The sequence below is a fragment of the Apium graveolens genome, chromosome 3 (genome assembly GCF_009905375.1).
Source record: "Apium graveolens cultivar Ventura chromosome 3, ASM990537v1, whole genome shotgun sequence".
NCBI classification, from domain to species: Eukaryota; Viridiplantae; Streptophyta; class Magnoliopsida; order Apiales; family Apiaceae; genus Apium; species Apium graveolens.
Window position 1 is genome coordinate 22530878 of NC_133649.1, and position 19420 is coordinate 22550297.

Sequence of the window (19420 nt, forward strand, 5' to 3'; positions counted from 1 at the left end):
TTATTTCATATTTCTCCTTTATTTATTAAATTTATAATTAAATTATTACTTTTTTAAAAATTAATATCAAATACATTTATGGTCCATTTGAGAAATTAGATTTCATTTGAGATTCTCGATTTGATCAAATAACCTGTTTGAGAATTTGAATTTGAATTTAATTTGAAATTCAGAATATTCAAATATTAATATAAATATGAGAATTTTAAATGACAGCTCAAATTCTGTCATTTGAAATAAAAAATATGTATTTTTAAATAAAATGTAAATTTCCAAACGCATTCCTAAATTATTTTAAACCAGATATATTCATCTCCGACCAAACTCAACCAAACACGTAATATTTGAAATAATACCTCAAACACATACTGCCTTCTTAATTGCAACTCATATCAAACAAACGATCCGTTGTTTTAGGACTTGGGAGATATATATTTTTTTTTTTGACAAAACTTGGGAGATAAAAATTTGTCCTCCACTGCAATGCAAGATAGTTTTGAATGTTGACCCGTGAATGTGATCAAGGAGTTAGCCCAGCCAGGTAAGCCCGTGGGCCGGGGCTTAAAACTTGTTGGCAACTTCACACATGCATCATCGTCTAAATAGGTCCATTCATGGGCCTTCGTCGACGATAAAAGTGGGCCGTATTACGTGTCCAGTTAATTGTTTTTCTTGAAGGTGTTTGTAGTAACTCCTTATAGGATCCAAACATTCGTCGAACGTACTTTCGCTCATATATGTTAATGTTCGTACATTTTCACCAATGTAACCATATTTCACAGCTAAATAACATCTCAGATCCATCAAAATAGGCATACAATATATTGATGAAGTACAAGCCCAGTAGCCCGCATGTAATTAAAAAAATGTTATTAAGCAATAACGATTTTTTAAAGTTTCTGTGAGAAGAGGTGTATACGAGCATGTTAGTAGTACACAAAATATACCCAAAAATAGTACAATTGGATAGGCATCAAGAAACATCCTTGTCCTTTTTGGTAATTCACCCACTCTACGGCTTCATTGTTTGACCGTATTAAACTTTTAATTTAAAATATATACTACTCCTATTTCTTATATTAGCTTCACTAAATCTTCATCTTAAAAATATGTAGCTGCTTGCTATCGCTAAATTATTACAACGATTTTACTTGATGTAAATTAATTGATTTAATTAAATATGCATATAAATTCGAGATTTGAATTGAATAATGTAGGATTTAAATTCTGAAGCTGTAGATATAAATTGCGTGATCCGAGATGAGTACAAGAAACAAAAAGAAAGGGGGAGTTCAATTAATAAGAGATTCTTAGAAGATATAATATATACACACAGACCGCCTATACAAACATAGAGAGAGAAACACTTAGAGAGAGAAAGAGAGGGTTTTGGATCGGTGAAGACGACGTAATCAACTCCGATCACTCGCCGCCGGTGATTCATCTTGCCGCCGGTGAATGCCTCTGCTACTCTCTCGGTGCGCTCTCAATCTCCGTCTTTATCATCTTTTTTCTATGTCTTTTTATTGTACTTACATATATTTACGTACATTTTGTGATTTATATTTGATTATTTGTGATTTGAATTAGCTAAAGAAAGTGATTTTAAGTTGAGATAGTAGAAGAATAGTGATTTGCCTTGTTGTAATGCGTATATCATATTGATTTTGTTGCTATATGTGTGTGTGTTGTTTCTTGATTATATGAGTTGTGTGTAGAGATATCAAGGATGAATCTGTAGAAATTATGCTTATCGTATGCGATAATAAGTTTTGTTTCTTTTTTATGTATTGGATAGGGCCTCATATTAGGTTTTTAGGAATTCTGTGAAGCAAATGTGTTTTTTCTGAGTTTATTTAACTCTTTGATGTTAAGGTAATTTAGGTGTCCTTTTTATTAATTAATTGCAACACTGATAATGCTTACTAAAATCCTGTATTCCTGTGTAAGTAATGAGTTTTTCCGACTATATTAATAAATTTTGTGTTACGTTATTTAGTTGATCATCTTTTTATTAATTGACTGCAACTCCGACAATACTTTTTTTTCTACTTATGTAAGTCCTTGTCCTTTTATACCGACTTATTCATCTTTTAAAAACTTTAAGTTTACGGATTTTTCATGATAGAATTTGACTAGTTAAGTTTGTCTATGTTGATTATGAAATGGCTTTGTAAAGGAATTATGTTAGAAAAAAAAATCCGCTTTTGTGTGCTTATGTACTTGAATCTTTGCATCCATTTGGCTTCCGTTTTTAGAAAGTATAACCTACGATGTATTCGAATAGCTAGTCCTTGTGAGAATTATATGTCTAGAACAATTTTTTTTTTTTTGATAATCTACGCTTAGATGGTAATCTACCCCCTGTCCTTTTGTTTTGCTTTTGGATTGTTTGTACTATATATCTGAGATAATAAAGTTGACTTAAGTGATGAAAACAATATTTATTTATTGTAAATAGAAGAATTTAGCATATAGATTCTAGGGGCCTACATTTAGATGTATTCTACAACTCGGAACTGGACACTTGTGGCTGTAACGTATTTGCAGAAGTAAAGGTTTTTCCGGATGTTTGTTGCAGTTGATGTAATGATGTGTGGAGTTCAATGTTTTCATCGTAGACTGTGCAGAAAAGTGTGGCAACGAAATATTAAAGAAATGGTGTAAGTTGTGAGCTTAAAAGAAAATCAAATTATGTTTTTCTAATAGTGAGGAAATGTTGTAAGAAACAAATTAAAATATATGATAACTCTGCCTTTTCTTTTTCTTACAATTTACATTGCTTTTTTATGAGCATTCTCCCTAACTGAACAAGTGTTCGGCTCGAGGACTGACTATGTTGAGTAACTTCCTCTTTCTTGATTTAAAAATTTTGTTGTAATGTAACCAATAGCATAGATGGAATGGAATTAAACTCTTACTTTATCTGTTTGTTTGGTTAATATGTACCTGCAAATCATGGTCACCCTCAGATAATTTTGCAATGTGCAATTTCAACAGAAATCTCGCGGTATTTCCTGATACCTGCTTATAAACCAATTAGTGTGAGGTTTGAATAATAAGTGTGTGGTGCTCTGATTGAATCTTATTTTATGATTTATTTAGATTGAGGTAATTGGGCAAATGAGTTTGATGCCTGCAAGTTCGTATGTATGATGCTCGAGTTGAATATATCATTGATTATTACTTTTTAGAACTAAAATCTTGATTTCTTGTAAAATTTTGGTTGAGTCTTCATGTATGTTAGTTGTAGGAGTTGGGAATTTAAATGCCTCTTTTTCGTTTGTGCAGGACTCTGCATGATTAGGTTGTTTACCTTGTAATATAGTTTCCTGGATAGGATTCATTCTGAGAAGAGTTTTTATTAATAATAATGATTAGTGTTATTATTTGATATTGTTGTAAACTTGTAATTATCGTCATTGTTATCGTTTGTTTGCTGTTTTCAATGTAAAAGTTTTCAATTTCAGAGAAATGCTAGAATAGCTGGTGTACAATGCCTTGCCATACTACCACATATGAATGAATCTCTTAACGTGCTTTGACTATTTATGCTCCTCTTAGGTTCAAAGTCTACCAAGTATTGAGGATTGTAGAGATGCATTATTCATGTGTTAGTTGATCTTCGATCTACTTCTGTTCTTGTATACTCTGGTAAACAGGATATGTGACCTTTTGCGATCTTTAGTTTTTGGTAAAGCAAGTAATTCCCTAGAATCCGATTTATATTGTTGGAAGAAGAATGTGAAGTGTCATCTCTAATATCAATAGTTTTGTGCAAGTGCGAAACCAGGAATATGAATTTAATAAAGAAAAAAATTTATGAACTTTAGCGTGGACACAACTTTCTCACTTTGTAGAAATAAATAAATAAATGAGGAATAACTGAAATGATTACAACACATTTCGTCTTTTTTTCTTACCTTTAGCACGTGGAATGGAAACACATTTTAAATCTCTTTTTCTCTTTTGTTCATGCAGATCTAGGTCAAATATTGCTGATATGTCAATTTTCCTACACAACTGTTTCTGGTTGAGTACCTCCATCTAATTATTTCATTCTGTTACAGTTATTTACAAAGTGAGGATTGATCGATGATTGTGCGGGGTAATCTTAACCCTCCCATTGGCACCAGCATTTGAGTTTAGTGCTTTCGTGAGGGAGAAGCTGAAGATTTTAATATCTCTAGACTTTCTCCTTCCTCAAGGATAATGTCTCCTAAGTTGAACACACCTGTTCAAACCCAGATGGTTGTTCCTCTATTTAGAAGCTCCCACAGTGGTGATTATGAAGGGAACGGGAGAGTGGATGGGAAACCTCCTAAGAGACGGGTGTTTGTGCAAACTGAAACTGGATGTGTCTTGGGAATGGAGTTGGATCGTGGGGATAATGTCCATACAGTGAAAAGGAGACTGCAACTTTCCCTCAACGTTCCCACTGATGAGAGTTCTTTGACATTCGGCGACATGATATTGAACAATGATCTCAGTTCAATTCGCAATGACTCCCCACTTCTGCTCACCAGAAATCTCATGCACAGAAGCTCATCAACTCCTTGTCTTTCACCTACTGGGAAAGCTCTCCAACAACGAGACAAGAGTGGTGTTATTGAGATTCTTGGACGGTCAAAGCTCTTTGCTAGAACAAATGAATTGGTTAAAGATATCGTGAAGGCAATTAAGTATGGAGTTGAACCTATTCCTGTAAATAGCGGGCTAGGCGGTGCTTATTACTTCAGCAACCTCAAAGGTGAGAGTATTGCAATTGTGAAACCAACAGATGAGGAACCGTTTGCACCAAACAACCCCAAAGGGTTGGTAGGCAAAGCCCTTGGACTGCCAGGCATGAAGCACTCTGTGAGGGTCGGTGAAACGGGATATAGAGAAGTAGCTGCCTACCTTTTGGATCACGATCACTTTGCGAAGGTTCCCCCAACTGCTCTTGTAAAGATCACCCATTCTATTTTCAATGTCAATGATAGTGTTAACGGGAACAAACTTAAGAACAAGACCGTAGTTAGCAAAATTGCCTCTCTCCAGCAATTCATTCCGCATGACTATGATGCTAGTGATCATGGGAGCTCAAGTTTTCCAGTTTCTGCGGTACACAGAATTGGGATACTAGATATTAGGCTCTTTAACACTGACAGGCATGCAGGAAATCTTCTGGTCAAAAAACTTGATAGTGTTGGAAAATTTGGTCAGGTTGAGCTTATACCAATCGATCATGGCCTGAGTCTACCAGAGAGCTTGGAAGACCCATATTTTGAGTGGATACACTGGCCTCAGGCGTCTATTCCCTTCTCAGAGGAAGAACTTGAGTACATAAGTAATCTTGATCCTGTTCGTGAATCTGAAATGCTGCGGACTGAATTACCCATGATTCGCGAGGCATGCTTACGGGTTCTGGTACTTTGCACAATTTTTCTCAAAGAAGCAGCAGCTTTTGGGCTCTGCCTTGCTGATATCGGTGGGATGATGAGCAGAGAGTTTCAAGATCATGTGGAGGAACCTAGTGAGCTTGAACTTATATGCCTGGAAGCAAGGAAGATCATAGCCGATAGAGAAATATTATTTACAGAGTCTCGAGATAGAGGTAGATATTCACGTGACTTAGATTTTGAAGATGCCGTGGTAGCCACTACCCCAATCTTATCGCAAGAGTCTTTGGGTGAATCTTCCTTTCAGTATGAGCTTAAAGGAATAAATGGCTGGAATCCACTCTTTAAACTAGATGAAAGCATCGAGGAAGCCACAGTGGATGAGGTGCCAACTAGCGAAGTACTAACAAAGGCGCACCAGAGGCCGAACCGGGATCCATCTACTATTTCCAGACTCTCCCTGTCTTTGAAAAAGTTCGGGTTCAGTGAAAAGTGCCAGAGAAGCAGAAGTGGGAAACATGAAGCTACCTATCCATTGGATTCTACATTTGGGGTCAGAAAAAGTGCCAAGGAATTGCTGCCTCAGACAACAAGCTTTGTCAAGCTGGCAGACATGAACGAAGACGAGTGGATTATGTTCTTGGACACCTTTGTGGAACTTCTTTTCCCTGCACTTGTTGATAGGAAATCATTAAGCATTAGCTCAAGATGGAACCAGAGGCTTGGCGCCTCTTGTCAGTTTTGAGACGGTTAGCCACCTGCTTCTCTTAATAAAGGACGGAAGGAGAACTATTACCATGTTAGTATGTTGTGAAAGTTGAGGATATATGTTTTGATATTAGTAGCCTGGTTTTCTTTTACAAAATAGATTGTGTTGTCCTTATAGTGTATATATTTGGAGACCGGTGAATCAGTTATCAGGATTCAGGATGTTGAGTTCTTTTTTGGCATATACATAAAGAAGACTTTGCTATCAGATATATGCTTTTAGTTCATTCTGCTTGTTGGTCTTAATTAAGGCAGGAGATAAAGAAAATATCAGTGTAGCAAATATATATATGTTCTTCCATATATGCTAGAATATTGCTTCTTAATCGATTAATCCTTGCGTTGCCTTATTAAGCGATTCAAACTAAAGAAACAGCTTATATAAACTTACGATTTCTCTCTCTAGCATTTCAGGTTTCTCTGTGCCCATTGTTAATTTGAAGGAAGAGGAGAGATTTTCTTTACCACACCTTGATCTTGATAAAGAAGTTGATACTGAAACGATATTCAGCTCATGTTCATTATAATATTTTTACCACCTCCGAGTCCGATGAATGTGATCATGGCAAAGAATAGGGGAACATCTCGGAGAAGTCATAGGTATCGCTGCACTAAATTGTCAGCAGATAAGCCTTCCAGATCTGGTCATTTAATCTACCGGAAGTCTTTTGGTAATTTAATGCCGTAATAGTGAAGAAGTTTTAATGACCTTCCTTCAACGGACTGAACTATAAACTCTCGATCTTGCAAGTCGTAGCAAATTTGATCGTAGTTAGCCTTACTGTTCCTCCCAAAACATATCTGGAAGATCTCAAATTTTTTAATATTTGATAATTGATCGCCAATTACAGATTTTAAAGAATTTGCACCATTATATTGAGCAAGCGAGAGAAAACTTACAACAATATGAAAATTTGTCAAATTTCCGGCCATTTTTAAATTTTTTAAATTTAAATACGTATATGCAAGACAGTGGAAACTGTATTTTTTTTGGTAAATGTAAAGTAGACACTTTCCAGAGAAGGAGAAGGTTCCTTATCCGTTGTTTATGAGTTGCTGCTCCCACACTGGCCTTGCCATAGGGCAGTTCCTTAAAATTTGAAAGAAGTATAGAACCATAGTTCTTTTCTGGTCGAGCTAGTCTTCCGCCTCTCCTGTTAGTCGAGTTGCTTTTAGCTATGGCAGGGTTTTTAACATCTCGGATAATTTTTTACGACCAAAGTACGGACAGTGTCTCGTTTTTTAACAGAGAAGCAAGCAAAAAAATTATCTCACATCGAGACAGGCGAGTCGGGGAGTATCAAAGATCAACCACAAACCATTAGCAAACGATAACTAACATTTGCAAACATGCTTGCCACTTTATTTCAGTCGATACAAAATGTCATGAATTACTCAAATTACTTGCCAGACTACAGGAACGAAGTTTGTACCTCTACATCATCATAGGGCCAAAATGTTCTAAAGAGAAGATCAAGATAGTATCTCGCAAACAGTTGCGAGAAGTTGGGGGCATTACTGTTTCACAATTAGGAGAAAAAGGTTGCACTTATTGAGTTGTAATATTACATATCTGACGATCAAGTAGCTTATTTCTAAACAAATATACATCTTTTAAGCACCAATAATCCCAATATACAAGGTTCTTAGAACCATTATCTCATCACCGTCAAACCCCAAATGAAGGCGTGTCAGCATGGTATATCCAGGAGAGTCCTCTTCTCAAGCATTATTGTATTGACTACATCTTTCACAAAAACGAAAAAACATTCTCTGCAGGAGCTAGGCATCAGAGTGGACCTTCTTACTCTGTCTGCATGACTACAAATTGAGGTTTGGAAGGTTCGAGCACCAGGCTTTGGAGCCCCTATACCGCATGCACCTAAGATGGAGTGTGTAGCAAGTCTAGCAACTTCCTTGAATGTATTGGTATCTGGAAATATGGAACACGGGTTTTTGAATCTTAAAAAATGTAAATAAAAAAGAGCAAACTTCACAGGAAGGCGAGGAGTCGACCAAATTGTTTCTATTATCGAGAAATTCTAGAAAAAGAATAATAGGACAAACATTTAAAATAAAAGTACTCTTTTCTTAAACAATTAAATGTACTTTTTGACTGAACAAACTGGGAAATTTGGATTTCCTCAATTTAGCAAGACACTCCGCATTTCAAAAGGGAGCAAAAAATGATAAGAATCATAGGAATAATATATAAAATTGACATAATAGGGTAATTTGTTCCCTCGATATCAACCTACTAATTTCATTTGCATTTTATTTTTAACATTTACTGTTACTTTTAACACCGACATGCCGCAACCTTTAACACTCGCAACAACCACATACTCATATATGCGTAACAGCATGTCTTTATGAAAACATATTTTCATTCCTTAGTCATGATAATCGATTTAGAACTATTGATTGTTAAGTAACTATTATGCACACACAACTATTACAAATAAATAGGAGATGCTGTTAAGATGTGACAGACATACCTAGCTTCTTATCTGTGCTTATAAGCTTCAAATTAAGCTTCACAAGGGATTGGATTTCACTCTTGGCATCAATTCCGATCCCGGCCTTGCTATCTACCCGACTTTTTTCCTCCTTAGTTTCTTCCTTGAGATTGCAAGAGGAAGAGGATACATGAACATCTTGTTTAACACTAGAACAGTTTTCAGCAACAGACCCTGTACTATGACAAGTAGAAGAACCATAATTTTTATATTTTTGGTTTAAGAATGTTCCAGGTGAACTCTTTGATGGTAGATTCACAATATTTCTGAGATCCTTTCCAACTTGTTCAGAACATTGAGCCATTTTTAGTGTTGATAATTTAGAAGATTCTGCGGAATGAATAGCCGGATAACGCTCGATATTTGGAATTGTACACGATTTCTCTTTCTCATTAATGTGAGATTTATGCTTATCATTATGTTTTGTCACGAGGCGGCCTCGGTGATCGCTACCCAATTTGATACCATCATGAACCATATTTCCAACCTTAACTGATGAAACATCCATTGATCTCACAATATCAGACTCCTTTGGTGTTTTTATATTCCCCAAAGGACGCTTTAAACTATATGTGGTACAATTAACATTGGTGGTACACTTCTTCTTTTCAATTGACTTTGCAACAGTCATCATCTTCCAGGCCTTTTCAATATCTTGTGTGCCAGTATTAGGTACAATGTTCGAGGAAGAGCTCTTTTGAGACCTCGCTTGTTGATTCGAGCACGATGAGAAATTCGGTTGAGTACAATTTCGCACCTCATCCACGCCATGGTTACTAGTTGAAATCGAAGAGAAGCTCAAGGACCCCTGTCTAATTTTATCCCAATTCTCACGTAATGCACGTATTCGACCATGCACATTGCGACACTGCCGCAACGTTCTTGCTGCCAATTGACTTCTACCACATTCAGCAGAATTTTGTGGTTGAGAACTGTGCTCAACATCTTCTGTTGCTATATGTATCCCATCATTACGGACATGAGTAGATGACAAATGACTTCGGTTAGTTGAAAATCTCTCGACACCATGAGGACTGGATTCCCTGACAATATCAAAAATAGATACAGGGCCTTCAACTGAAGGAGGTTTTTGATGGGTCCGTAAACTAGTTTGATTGCCCCAATTAGCATCAACTTCACCTGAACTGTCAGCATCTAGATCCTTGTCGTCCCTGGCATGCTCATCTCTCAAAACGGTACAATCTTGGCAAAACCAATCACCCTCGGGTACAGTGCCACCCAGCCCAACACAGTAAGTATGTGAAGCAGAGTCACATAAATCACATAACAATAGAAGACACTCGTCTGAAGTACTGTGGCACAGACTACACTCTACTTCTGCATACTGATCCCGTGGCCCAGTCGTGACATTTCCAAAATAATGGTGGACCTGCATGTTGAAAAGATTTCAAAAATTCACTAAAGATCTCCAAATAACTAGAAATCATTATATGGGAGCATAAACCGGAAACCCAAGTAGTATACTAGTTGTCAATAGTTCCGCTCAAAAACCGTTATGCAAGGAGTAAAGCTAACCCTTGTGTGTGTGCAATACTTTTCCACACGAGCATATAATTTTAAACAATCGTTCTCCTTTTAAATTATTCTTGTCATTAGTTCTTTTCTTTTTTAATTTCTACTATTACTGAAGAACCTTTGTTTGTATAAGATTGTTGTTCTGCAACAAAAACTCGTTTTTGTAAGTTTTTCCCAATTTTCATTCTGCAGAAGAACCTTGTATTTCAATATAAATTGCTTTTACAAGTTCTGTATAATTAATTTTCAGCTGTAGACTTGTTTTTTCGCAGTTCTCCAACAGAAACTTGTTTTTGTAAACTTCGTAGGATTTTAATTTATAAAATTGTTATAGAACCTCGTTTTGGTTAGTTATGCGTAATTTTTTTTCGGAGTAGAAATTCGTTTTGGTTAGTTATGCGTAACTTTTGATATTTTTGCACAACTCTGCAATGATATCTTTTTTTTTCCTTCGCAAAATTCTGCAATGAAATCTTCTTATTCTTGCAGAATTTTGCAAAAAACCTCACTTCATAAGTTTTAAAGGATTTTTGTTCAACAATAAAAATTTGTACTTTTTTTTTAATTTGTCCAACTAAGGGAAAACAGATGTACTAGCTTATCCCGCACGAAGAGGAGGGTTGGGCAGGATGTACACACCTATAACAACCCAGTCTTAGTGCGGGCAGGATGTACACCTTAGCACCCCAGTCCGAGGCATGCCCCGTTGGGTAATTTGTTCATTATATAAGAAACAAAATCACTACCACCTGCAACAACAAATCATGATAATTTAGGAGGATTTGGTGGGATTGTAGATTTAATTTAATATACTTCAAACTTATTTCGAATTCAAGATCGAGAATCGAGATATACCCTATTTTTGAAAAAGACTCACAATCTGACTTGGGTTGTCACATGTGCTATCAGAGCCGACTCTCAAAAACTTGAAGGAGTCAAGCTGGTTGAGGTGGGGACATGAAGCCTAATGATATTTTCCTACAATGGCAAAGGTCTAGAGTCAGGGATACGAACTAAAATGGCTATAGACGTATTATTTTGGACCGATCTTTTCAGCTAAATTAGCTTGTTCAGGATTTTACAAATTTAAGTGGGGGAGTTTGTAAAAACCACATTCCACATGAGGATATGTGTGGCGCTTTGTTAAGTATATATAATAAAAGCATCACTACCAAGTCCTGCAACTAATCATGGTTTTTTGATGACCTTAAGAATTAACATATTCTCCATCACAATAATATACTATGCCTATTACTCCATAAAAAACCTCTTATAATCTTATATAATTAAGACCAATTAAACACACAATAAAATCCTCATAGGATTTCATTTAGATTGTAATTTTAGCAACGATTGGACTTTTTTTTAAGAAGATTAACAATAATTAGAAATATAACATAATACATGTAAATCTCGTTGTTACAAAAATGGATATAAGATTCTATAACGGCTCTATGTCACATTTGTTTTTAAAAAATTTAGAAGACATTCGAAGTTAAATTCGATAAGTTAAGCTTAATTGCGGTTAAACCTTGCTATTCTAATCTCAAAACTCCATTTCTTATAAATTTTTTTAAAAAAAAGTGTTATATAAGATCGTGATTGCTTACAGTGTGACCTATACACTACACTATGTTCTAACTAACAATAATTTATATGAATGAATCAAACCATCCAAAACAAATAAAATAAAAAAAGCCAAAACCGAAAAACAATTCAAACCTGATTCCGTTCGGGAACATTAACAATCCGTTCATCTGCGAAAACACCTTCCTTAATAGGTCTACGAATAGAGGCAAATCTCCGTTTACACATGGGGCAACGAGACTCAACTTTAGCCCATTCCATAATACAAACAAAACAAAAATAATGATCGCAGCTATCAATACATCCCCTGATTGATTTACCCTCTTCCGATAAACAAATTCCGCAGCAGCTGATGTTTGTTTCATCTTCTTCTTCTATCTTCGATTTGCCTTTGTTGGGCGATGTTGAATTTAGTGTTTTGGGTATTTTGTTTGGTGAATTTTGTTGTGATGAATCTAGGGTTTGGGAGGTTGGGGGTACTGAGTTGGGAGACATTGCTGAGTTGTGACTCGGGCTGTGATTTCAAGGATGCAGTCGAACATGTATAATTGTTGGCCTGTGTCCGTGTGTGTCCGGCGGAGATAACTAATTTATGAATTTTTTATTTATCTTATTAAAAACATTATTTGTTGTCGTATACTCCTCTATTTTTTTTATTTGTCGATTTAACTTTTATACACATTTTAATGTGTTTTGATGGGGTAGTTAAAATTATCATTTATAATTTGTTTTTAAAAAATAGACATACAAATTTCAAGTAGTAAATCTGGAAATATTTCTTATTTCTTTTTACTACTTAAATAAACTCCCACGTTCATTTGAGGAATGTGATTTTAGTTAAGTGTAAATTTTATTTATATAATTTATGACTTATCATGCAATATAGTATAATTGTTTATTAATAAAATATAATTAATTATTTTAAAAAAATCATGAATTAATAACCAACAAAATATCACTATCAAATGATCTCTAAAGGTAGGCTATAACAACGTTCATGAGACGTGTTTCCAATGTTTCTATACAAGCCATATCCATCAGAATACGAAAAGTGGATTCATCCATAACTGGAGATTAAGTTTCCTGGTAATCAAATTCAGACTTTTGAGAGAATCCGTGGGCCACCTAACAGACCTTATATCTCACACTTCCATTTTTCTCATTTCATTTTTGTACAAACACCCATCTATTCCCGACGGAAATCACACCTGCTCGTGTTTGGACTGCAGGTTCAAATACATTTTTCTTGCGCAATGATTGCAATTCTTCCTGTATTGTAATTTTTCATTTTTTCCAATTATCTCTTTGTCGAAATTCTTCCACACTTTGTGGTTTAGGATCAGAGTTCATAATAATATCACATGCCACGAAAAAAGCATATACGTCATCAACCTCAATAGTTTCACGATCCCATAATTTCCTGTTATGTACATAACTCAATAAGATCTCATAATTTCCGGGTACCTTTGCTTCTATTGAAGCATGTGCCACTTCAGGGGCAATATCTTCTTCTGGAGGCGATACCACTTCTGGTGGTTTTGTTACAACCACTTCATGGGCTTTAACTTTTTTCGGAGGCAATACCGCTTCTGGGGTATTTGATATAGTCACTTTATGGGTTCGAACCTCTTCAGGAGATAATATCATTTCTGGGGTATTTTCTGGAATACTTGCCACTTCAGGGGCATGTCCTATCAATTTCCGTTTTTGTGGTACAACATCTTTTGCACCAACAGGTCTACCACGCTTCTGTCGTGGTTTTGAATTACCAACCGAAACTTCGGGAATTGATTTATGAATAGGGATTTCAACCCTTTCCAGAATATTAACATCATGTATATGTGAATTTATGACAAGTCTAAAATCATTAAAAGCATCTGGCATTTAATTAACAATATTTTGCATAAAAATGATTCTTATAACCTCAGATTGACAATGTATAGTACGTGGGTCAATAACATTTAATCCTGATGCATTTCGTGATAATTCAGAATTTAACTTTTGCAAAACATTATCTCCCCTAATGTAGGGAACACAAACTCATCAAAATGATTATCAGCATATCGAGTAGTAAAGACATCACCACTCAGAAGTTCAAGATATCTTATAATAGACGGTGAATTAAAATCAACATATATACCTACTCTTTTGTGTGTTACCATTTTAGATCTTTGTGGAGGTGCAATGGGATGGGAACATATACAATACTACCAAAAATCTTAAAATGTTAAATATTAGATGTTTGACCAATAGCTAACTCATGAGAAGATTGTTTGTGATAAGAAGATGGTTTTATCCTAATTATATTTGCGACATGAAGTATTGTGTGACCCCAAATAGAAGTAGGTAATTTAGCTCTTAGAAGGAAGGGTCGTGCAATAGACTGAAGTCTTTTAATTAAGAATTCCGCTAAACCATTTTGTGTATGTACGTGAGCTACGGGATGTTCGACAGAGATTCCTACTGACATACAATAATCATTGAAAGCAACAGATGTAAATCCAATAACAGTATCTAGTCGAATTGATTTGATAGGATTATCAGGAAATTGGGCTCGTAATTTGATTATCTGAGTAAGAAGTTTGGCAAAGGATGTATTTCTAGTGGATAGTAGACATACATGGGACCATCTAGTTGAAGAATCAATTAGAACCATGAAATATCTAAATGGCCCATATGATGGATGAATAGGACCATATATATCACCTTTAATTCTTTCTAAGAAATTTGGAGACTCTGTTTTAAGTTTAACTGGAGATGGTCGAACACTTAATGTTCCTAAAGAACATGTTGAATAAGGAAGTTCATCACGTGGTATGACCTTTTGATTCATAAGGGGATGTCCCGTAGAATTTTTTATAATACGACGCATCATGGATACTCCTGGATGACCAAGTTTTTCTTGTTAAAGGGTGAGTACTTTTGAAACTATGATTTTGGGAGTGGTGATATTGTGAGACTCAATTACTCTAATTATGTAGCATATAATTCAGATGAAATTGATTGCAATTTTTCTAAGATATTCTTATGACCCGGGTAATTGAGGTGATATGTATATATTCTTTTTTATTTTCACTAGTGGTTTCTACGTGCAAACTATTAAGACGAATCTCTTTAAAACTCACAAGGTTCCTAGTGGATTTGCTAGAATATAGAGCATTATGTATGTGAATTTGTGTCTCATTTGGTAGTATAAAATTGGCTTTCCCAAAACCCTGTATGATATTTGGTGTTCCTGAAACTGTCCAAACGTGTGAGTTGGTTTTAATCAATTCTGAGAAATATTTTTAATTTTGTAAGATCGTGTGAGTGGTTGCGCAAAGCAATGCATATATCTCCCATATTTATGTTGTGTAAATATAAGTGAACAACAACTTTAATAATGTAAATAAAGTACAAAATACGCGAACATAAAACAACTACATGAAAATAGAATATTAAAAACATGTATATCTAAAACATAATATCAAAGAAATAAATATAAAATCTAGTCGTCCAAATCATAATAAAGGTTTGCATCAGTTTCTACTTCATTTGAGGTTTTGTTGTTTGGTTCTTTATCTAGATTATGACTAGCGAAGTTCATTTTCACCCCTTTTTCATTTTTTTGTATTTTCTTCGTAAAGGTCAACAAGGCGTTTAGGTGTGCGACAAGTACATTGCCAGTGCTCATGAGCCCCACATCTCATACGTATATCCCTAGTATCTTCTTCTTGTGGTGTCCCTAGTATCTTCTTCTTGTGGCGCCTTCTTTTTATTTAGCACTCCATGTTTCCAATTCTGGTGGCCAGAGTTGTTGTAACCATCACGTTACCGCTTTAGGTGGCCAGGGTTATAATGATTTCAAAACCGGCCTCGAAAGTTTCCATGCCCACGGTTTTGTCCGTAACCTCATACATTTCTATGCCCTTTTCCACACTCATTCTTCTGGAATGACGTGTTAAGTACTTCAAGTAACTGGACAGATCCTGTGGGACGTATCTGATAATTTTTCAGTAACAACATATTATTCTTTTAAGCGAAAAGAAGAAGAGATATCAACACGCTATACTTACAAAAATTGCGCTCCCTATACAGTTTTGCAATAATCATAGTGTTGGGGTGAAATTTTTTCTATCATGTCACCATCAATAATATTTTTACCGCACAAGATCAATTTTTGAGCTTATTTTGAACAAGGCAGAATTATATTCAGCGACAGATTTAAAATATTACAACCTTATATTTATCCAGTCATAACGGACATGCAAATGAACAAGTTTTTGGTGATCAAACCTATCTTTGAGATTGGTTCAAAGGGTGAGTGGATTTTTGACAGTTACATGTTGTAAAAGACATGCCTGTACTTTAACAAGACTAAGACAATTTGTCAACCCTAAGTAAGTTGTATTGTTATCTAAATTTGTATTTTGTAATTGTAACACTTAAAATCTGTAAAAATACAAAGGAGCATACTTGAGTCTTTTTCCTAAAACAATATCAAGCCTAAGGATTCTATCTGGAAGAAGATCAAGAAGATCATGACTCAGAAGAATTTTGAAGAAGCTTGGAGTTGAATAAATCTGTTTGGAGAAAAATATTCTAAGTCAAGATCTCTACAAGTCACGGATTTAAGGTTATAGAGAAGTCATTTGAGAACTCTAGAGAGTAACAATTTAGATCAAATCTCTTGTATCACTCTCAAGAAGAAGCTGAGCTCTTTAACATCAAAGAGCTTAGAAATTTATTTAGCAAAAAAAAGAGCTTAGAAATTTTCTAGCAAAACAGTCTTAATTTTTAATATAAAAATTAAATGAGTTTTGAAGATTTGTGTTCTTTATTCTCTGCAAGTTTAGATTCTGAATGAACACTTTTCTATACAAGATTTAATCTACTTTGTTCAACCGTTAACTTTCAAGAAAAACCTAAAATTAGAAAAAACACATTCACCCCCCCTTGTGTGTGATTCATTACCTAACAAGTGATATTAGAGTAAAATCTGAAAGTAAACAGATTCAAGATCTTGGAAGAATCAATACACAGAAAATCAGTAGCATTAAAATTCCTACCTTTGACAAAGCTAACTACACTCTTTGGAAAAAAATGATGTTGTTTATCAAGATGGCCAATTCATTATATATTCAGATTCTCAAGAATGGACCCTTCATTCCTATGGTAAGAGTTGAGGAATCTATAGATGGAGACATGGTCATACCAGCTCATTATGCTCCAAAAGATCCTGCTGAGTATTCTGATCCTGAAAAGGAGAAAGTTTCCATGGATAGCAGCTTGCAAATGATGTTGATTGAGTCACTTGACAATGTGATGTACAACAATATTGTCAACTGTGACACTTCCAAGCAGATATGGGAAAAGATTGAGATACTATGTGAAGGAACTGAGGAGGTTAGATCTAACCAAAGAAGGATACTGATTTTACAGTATGAGGGTTTCATGGCTAAGCCTAAGGAAAACATTACTGTTGTGTTTGAAAGATTCAATAAGTTGATAAATGACTTGCAGCTTCATGAAAAATACTATGAAGCTGAAGAAGTGAATCTAAAGTTCTTGCTTACTCTCCCTGACCATTTGAAACAGAAAATCTCAGCAATCAGGGAAGGGAGAGACTTGAGCAGAATAACTCTGGAAGTTCTATATGGAATTCTCAAAACATATGAACTAGAGATGATTCAAAGGCAATCGTTGAGGTCTGGTCAAGGACATGTTGTGGATGGCTCAAGTGCTTTAATTGTAAATGAAAGCCACTCCTTCAATGATGAACTAAGATCCCAAACTTCAGTTGCCTCAACAAGTGAGCAGAGAACAAATGATTCACAGGAGCAAGTCATACTAGAGTTGGAAAAGGATGAGTTCTACACTCTTGAAGAACTGGATGAGCTAGATCAGTCAATGGCCTATCTAGCTAGAAAATTCTCTAACATTAGAGTAAAGAAGCCAATGTACTTCAAAAATAAAGGACAATCCTTCAACAAAGACAATAGCTGGAAAGAGAAAGGGAAGTATAATTCTGACAGCAAGAGTAGTTACAAAACTGGATCTGTTGACAGATCTAATATAAGGTGCTTCAATTGTGATGAACTAGGCCACTTTGCTACAGAATGCAGGAAACCCAAGAAGGCAAAGAAAGACAAAGCTTATCTTGAACTGGAAGCAAAGTATGAAGCTCTTCCGAAAAAGCAACAGAGCAAAGCTTACATTACGGAGGGAAAGAGTTAGGATGATTCAGATAATGATGAAGATGAGGAAGTTGGAAACTATGCTCTAATGGCCTTGGAGCAAGGTGAATCATCCTCATCAAAAGCACAGACACCGACTCTTACCACTATTGATTTAAACGTGAATCAATACAAAGAAACTGTTGAAAAGATGAGCACAAAAATGTTTCACATTCACACAAGCATGGTTGCTACTAATGAAGAAGTTAGCAGATTAACAAAGATAAATAAGAAGCTCGAGAGTGAGAAGCAAGAAACTGAATTATGCTAGTTGAGCTTAAAGCTTTAAAACAAGAAAATGCTTATCTCAATAACAAGCTCAAGTGTGCAAATGAAATTGAAGTAGTGTTAAGGGAGAAGCTAGAAAAGAATGAAGTAAAGATAAAATCTTTCAGAAATGCATCTGAACTGGTCGGACAGTATCATGAGAAGAATAAGTCATGTACAAACATTGCTATTGGCCTTGACTATGATGACATGAGTGACAAAAAGAAAAACTGTAGGTGACAAAGGGAAAACAAAGAAGACTGAGAATGCTCCAACCTTTTTAAAAGAGGTTAATGCACCTATATTCAAAGCATGTGTAGTCAACTTTAGTGAAGAAGTATTGATTATCAAGAAAGAAATTGCTGATGAAGATAAAGAGAAGAAAACTGAAGAATCAGTCCAGTCTTCCAATACTGAAGATAAACTTATGAACAAACAAAGTCCCAAGACTACTGTTCAAGAAGCCAAAACTGAAGATGCAAGAAAGAGAAAGAAAAATAAAAATGGGAAAATAGGGATAAACAAAAGCAATAATTTTGCTTATGTTGCAAATGCTCCTAGAAAGAAGTGTGAAAAATGTGGCTCTTCAAATCATCTAACTCACCTTTGTAAAAAGGTTGTTAGCAAGCCAGCTGAAGGAATTTGCAAATACAATGAAGCAAATTCTAATGATCCCTATTCATTTTGTGACAAGTTTGACTGCATTCCTTGCAACATGAAGGTAATGAAGAGTTGCCACAAACTGAGAGTAGATCTTAAATAATCAAGAAATGAGTCTACATCAGAAGGAAAACATGCACAACAATCACTGAATTTCATTTCTTCTAAAATTACTCATTCTACTTCTCCTGAAAAAGTTACCAAGAAGAAACTACCCAACATTGCATAGGTTTCCAAACACACTTAAGACTCATTGTGTGCAGGGCAAGTGAAGAAAGTCTCTGGATCATAGACAGTGGATGTTCCAGGCATATGACTGGTGGTAAAGCTCTGCTATCACAGTTTGAGGAGAAAGCTGGCCCATTGGTGACCTTTGGAGACAACAGCAAAGGATTCAAAATGGGATATGGCATGATTGTTCTGAAAATGTTGTTTTTGAATAATTTAGCACTGATAGCTGATCTTGAAGTGAGTCTTTTAAAAATTA

The 19420-nt window shown here is 35.3% G+C and overlaps 2 protein-coding genes across 3 annotated transcripts; one reads left to right on the plus strand and one right to left on the minus strand.

The window, feature by feature from the left end:
- The first annotated feature begins 1093 nt into the window (after window positions 1–1093).
- Window positions 1094–6361, plus strand: LOC141711981 (phosphatidylinositol 4-kinase gamma 7-like). 2 transcript variants are annotated; one of them, XM_074514724.1, is made up of 2 exons: window positions 1094–1478; window positions 3982–6361. In XM_074514724.1, the coding sequence occupies exon 2, from the start codon at window positions 4213–4215 to the stop codon at window positions 6124–6126; it is 1914 nt and encodes a 637-aa protein (XP_074370825.1). In that variant the 5' UTR covers window positions 1094–1478; window positions 3982–4212; the 3' UTR covers window positions 6127–6361. The 2 variants fall into 2 exon arrangements, with proteins under 2 accessions (XP_074370825.1, XP_074370824.1); XM_074514723.1 differs by having other exon boundaries at window positions 4071–6361.
- A 1267-nt stretch (window positions 6362–7628) lies between these two features.
- Window positions 7629–12362, minus strand: LOC141711982 (uncharacterized). Its single transcript, XM_074514725.1, has 3 exons — window positions 11927–12362; window positions 8648–10058; window positions 7629–8082 (listed from the first exon to the last, which is right to left on the minus strand). Exons 1-3 carry the CDS (start codon window positions 12284–12286, stop codon window positions 7841–7843), a joined length of 2013 nt encoding a protein of 670 aa, XP_074370826.1. The 5' UTR covers window positions 12287–12362; the 3' UTR covers window positions 7629–7840.
- Between the last annotated feature and the right edge of the window lie 7058 nt (window positions 12363–19420).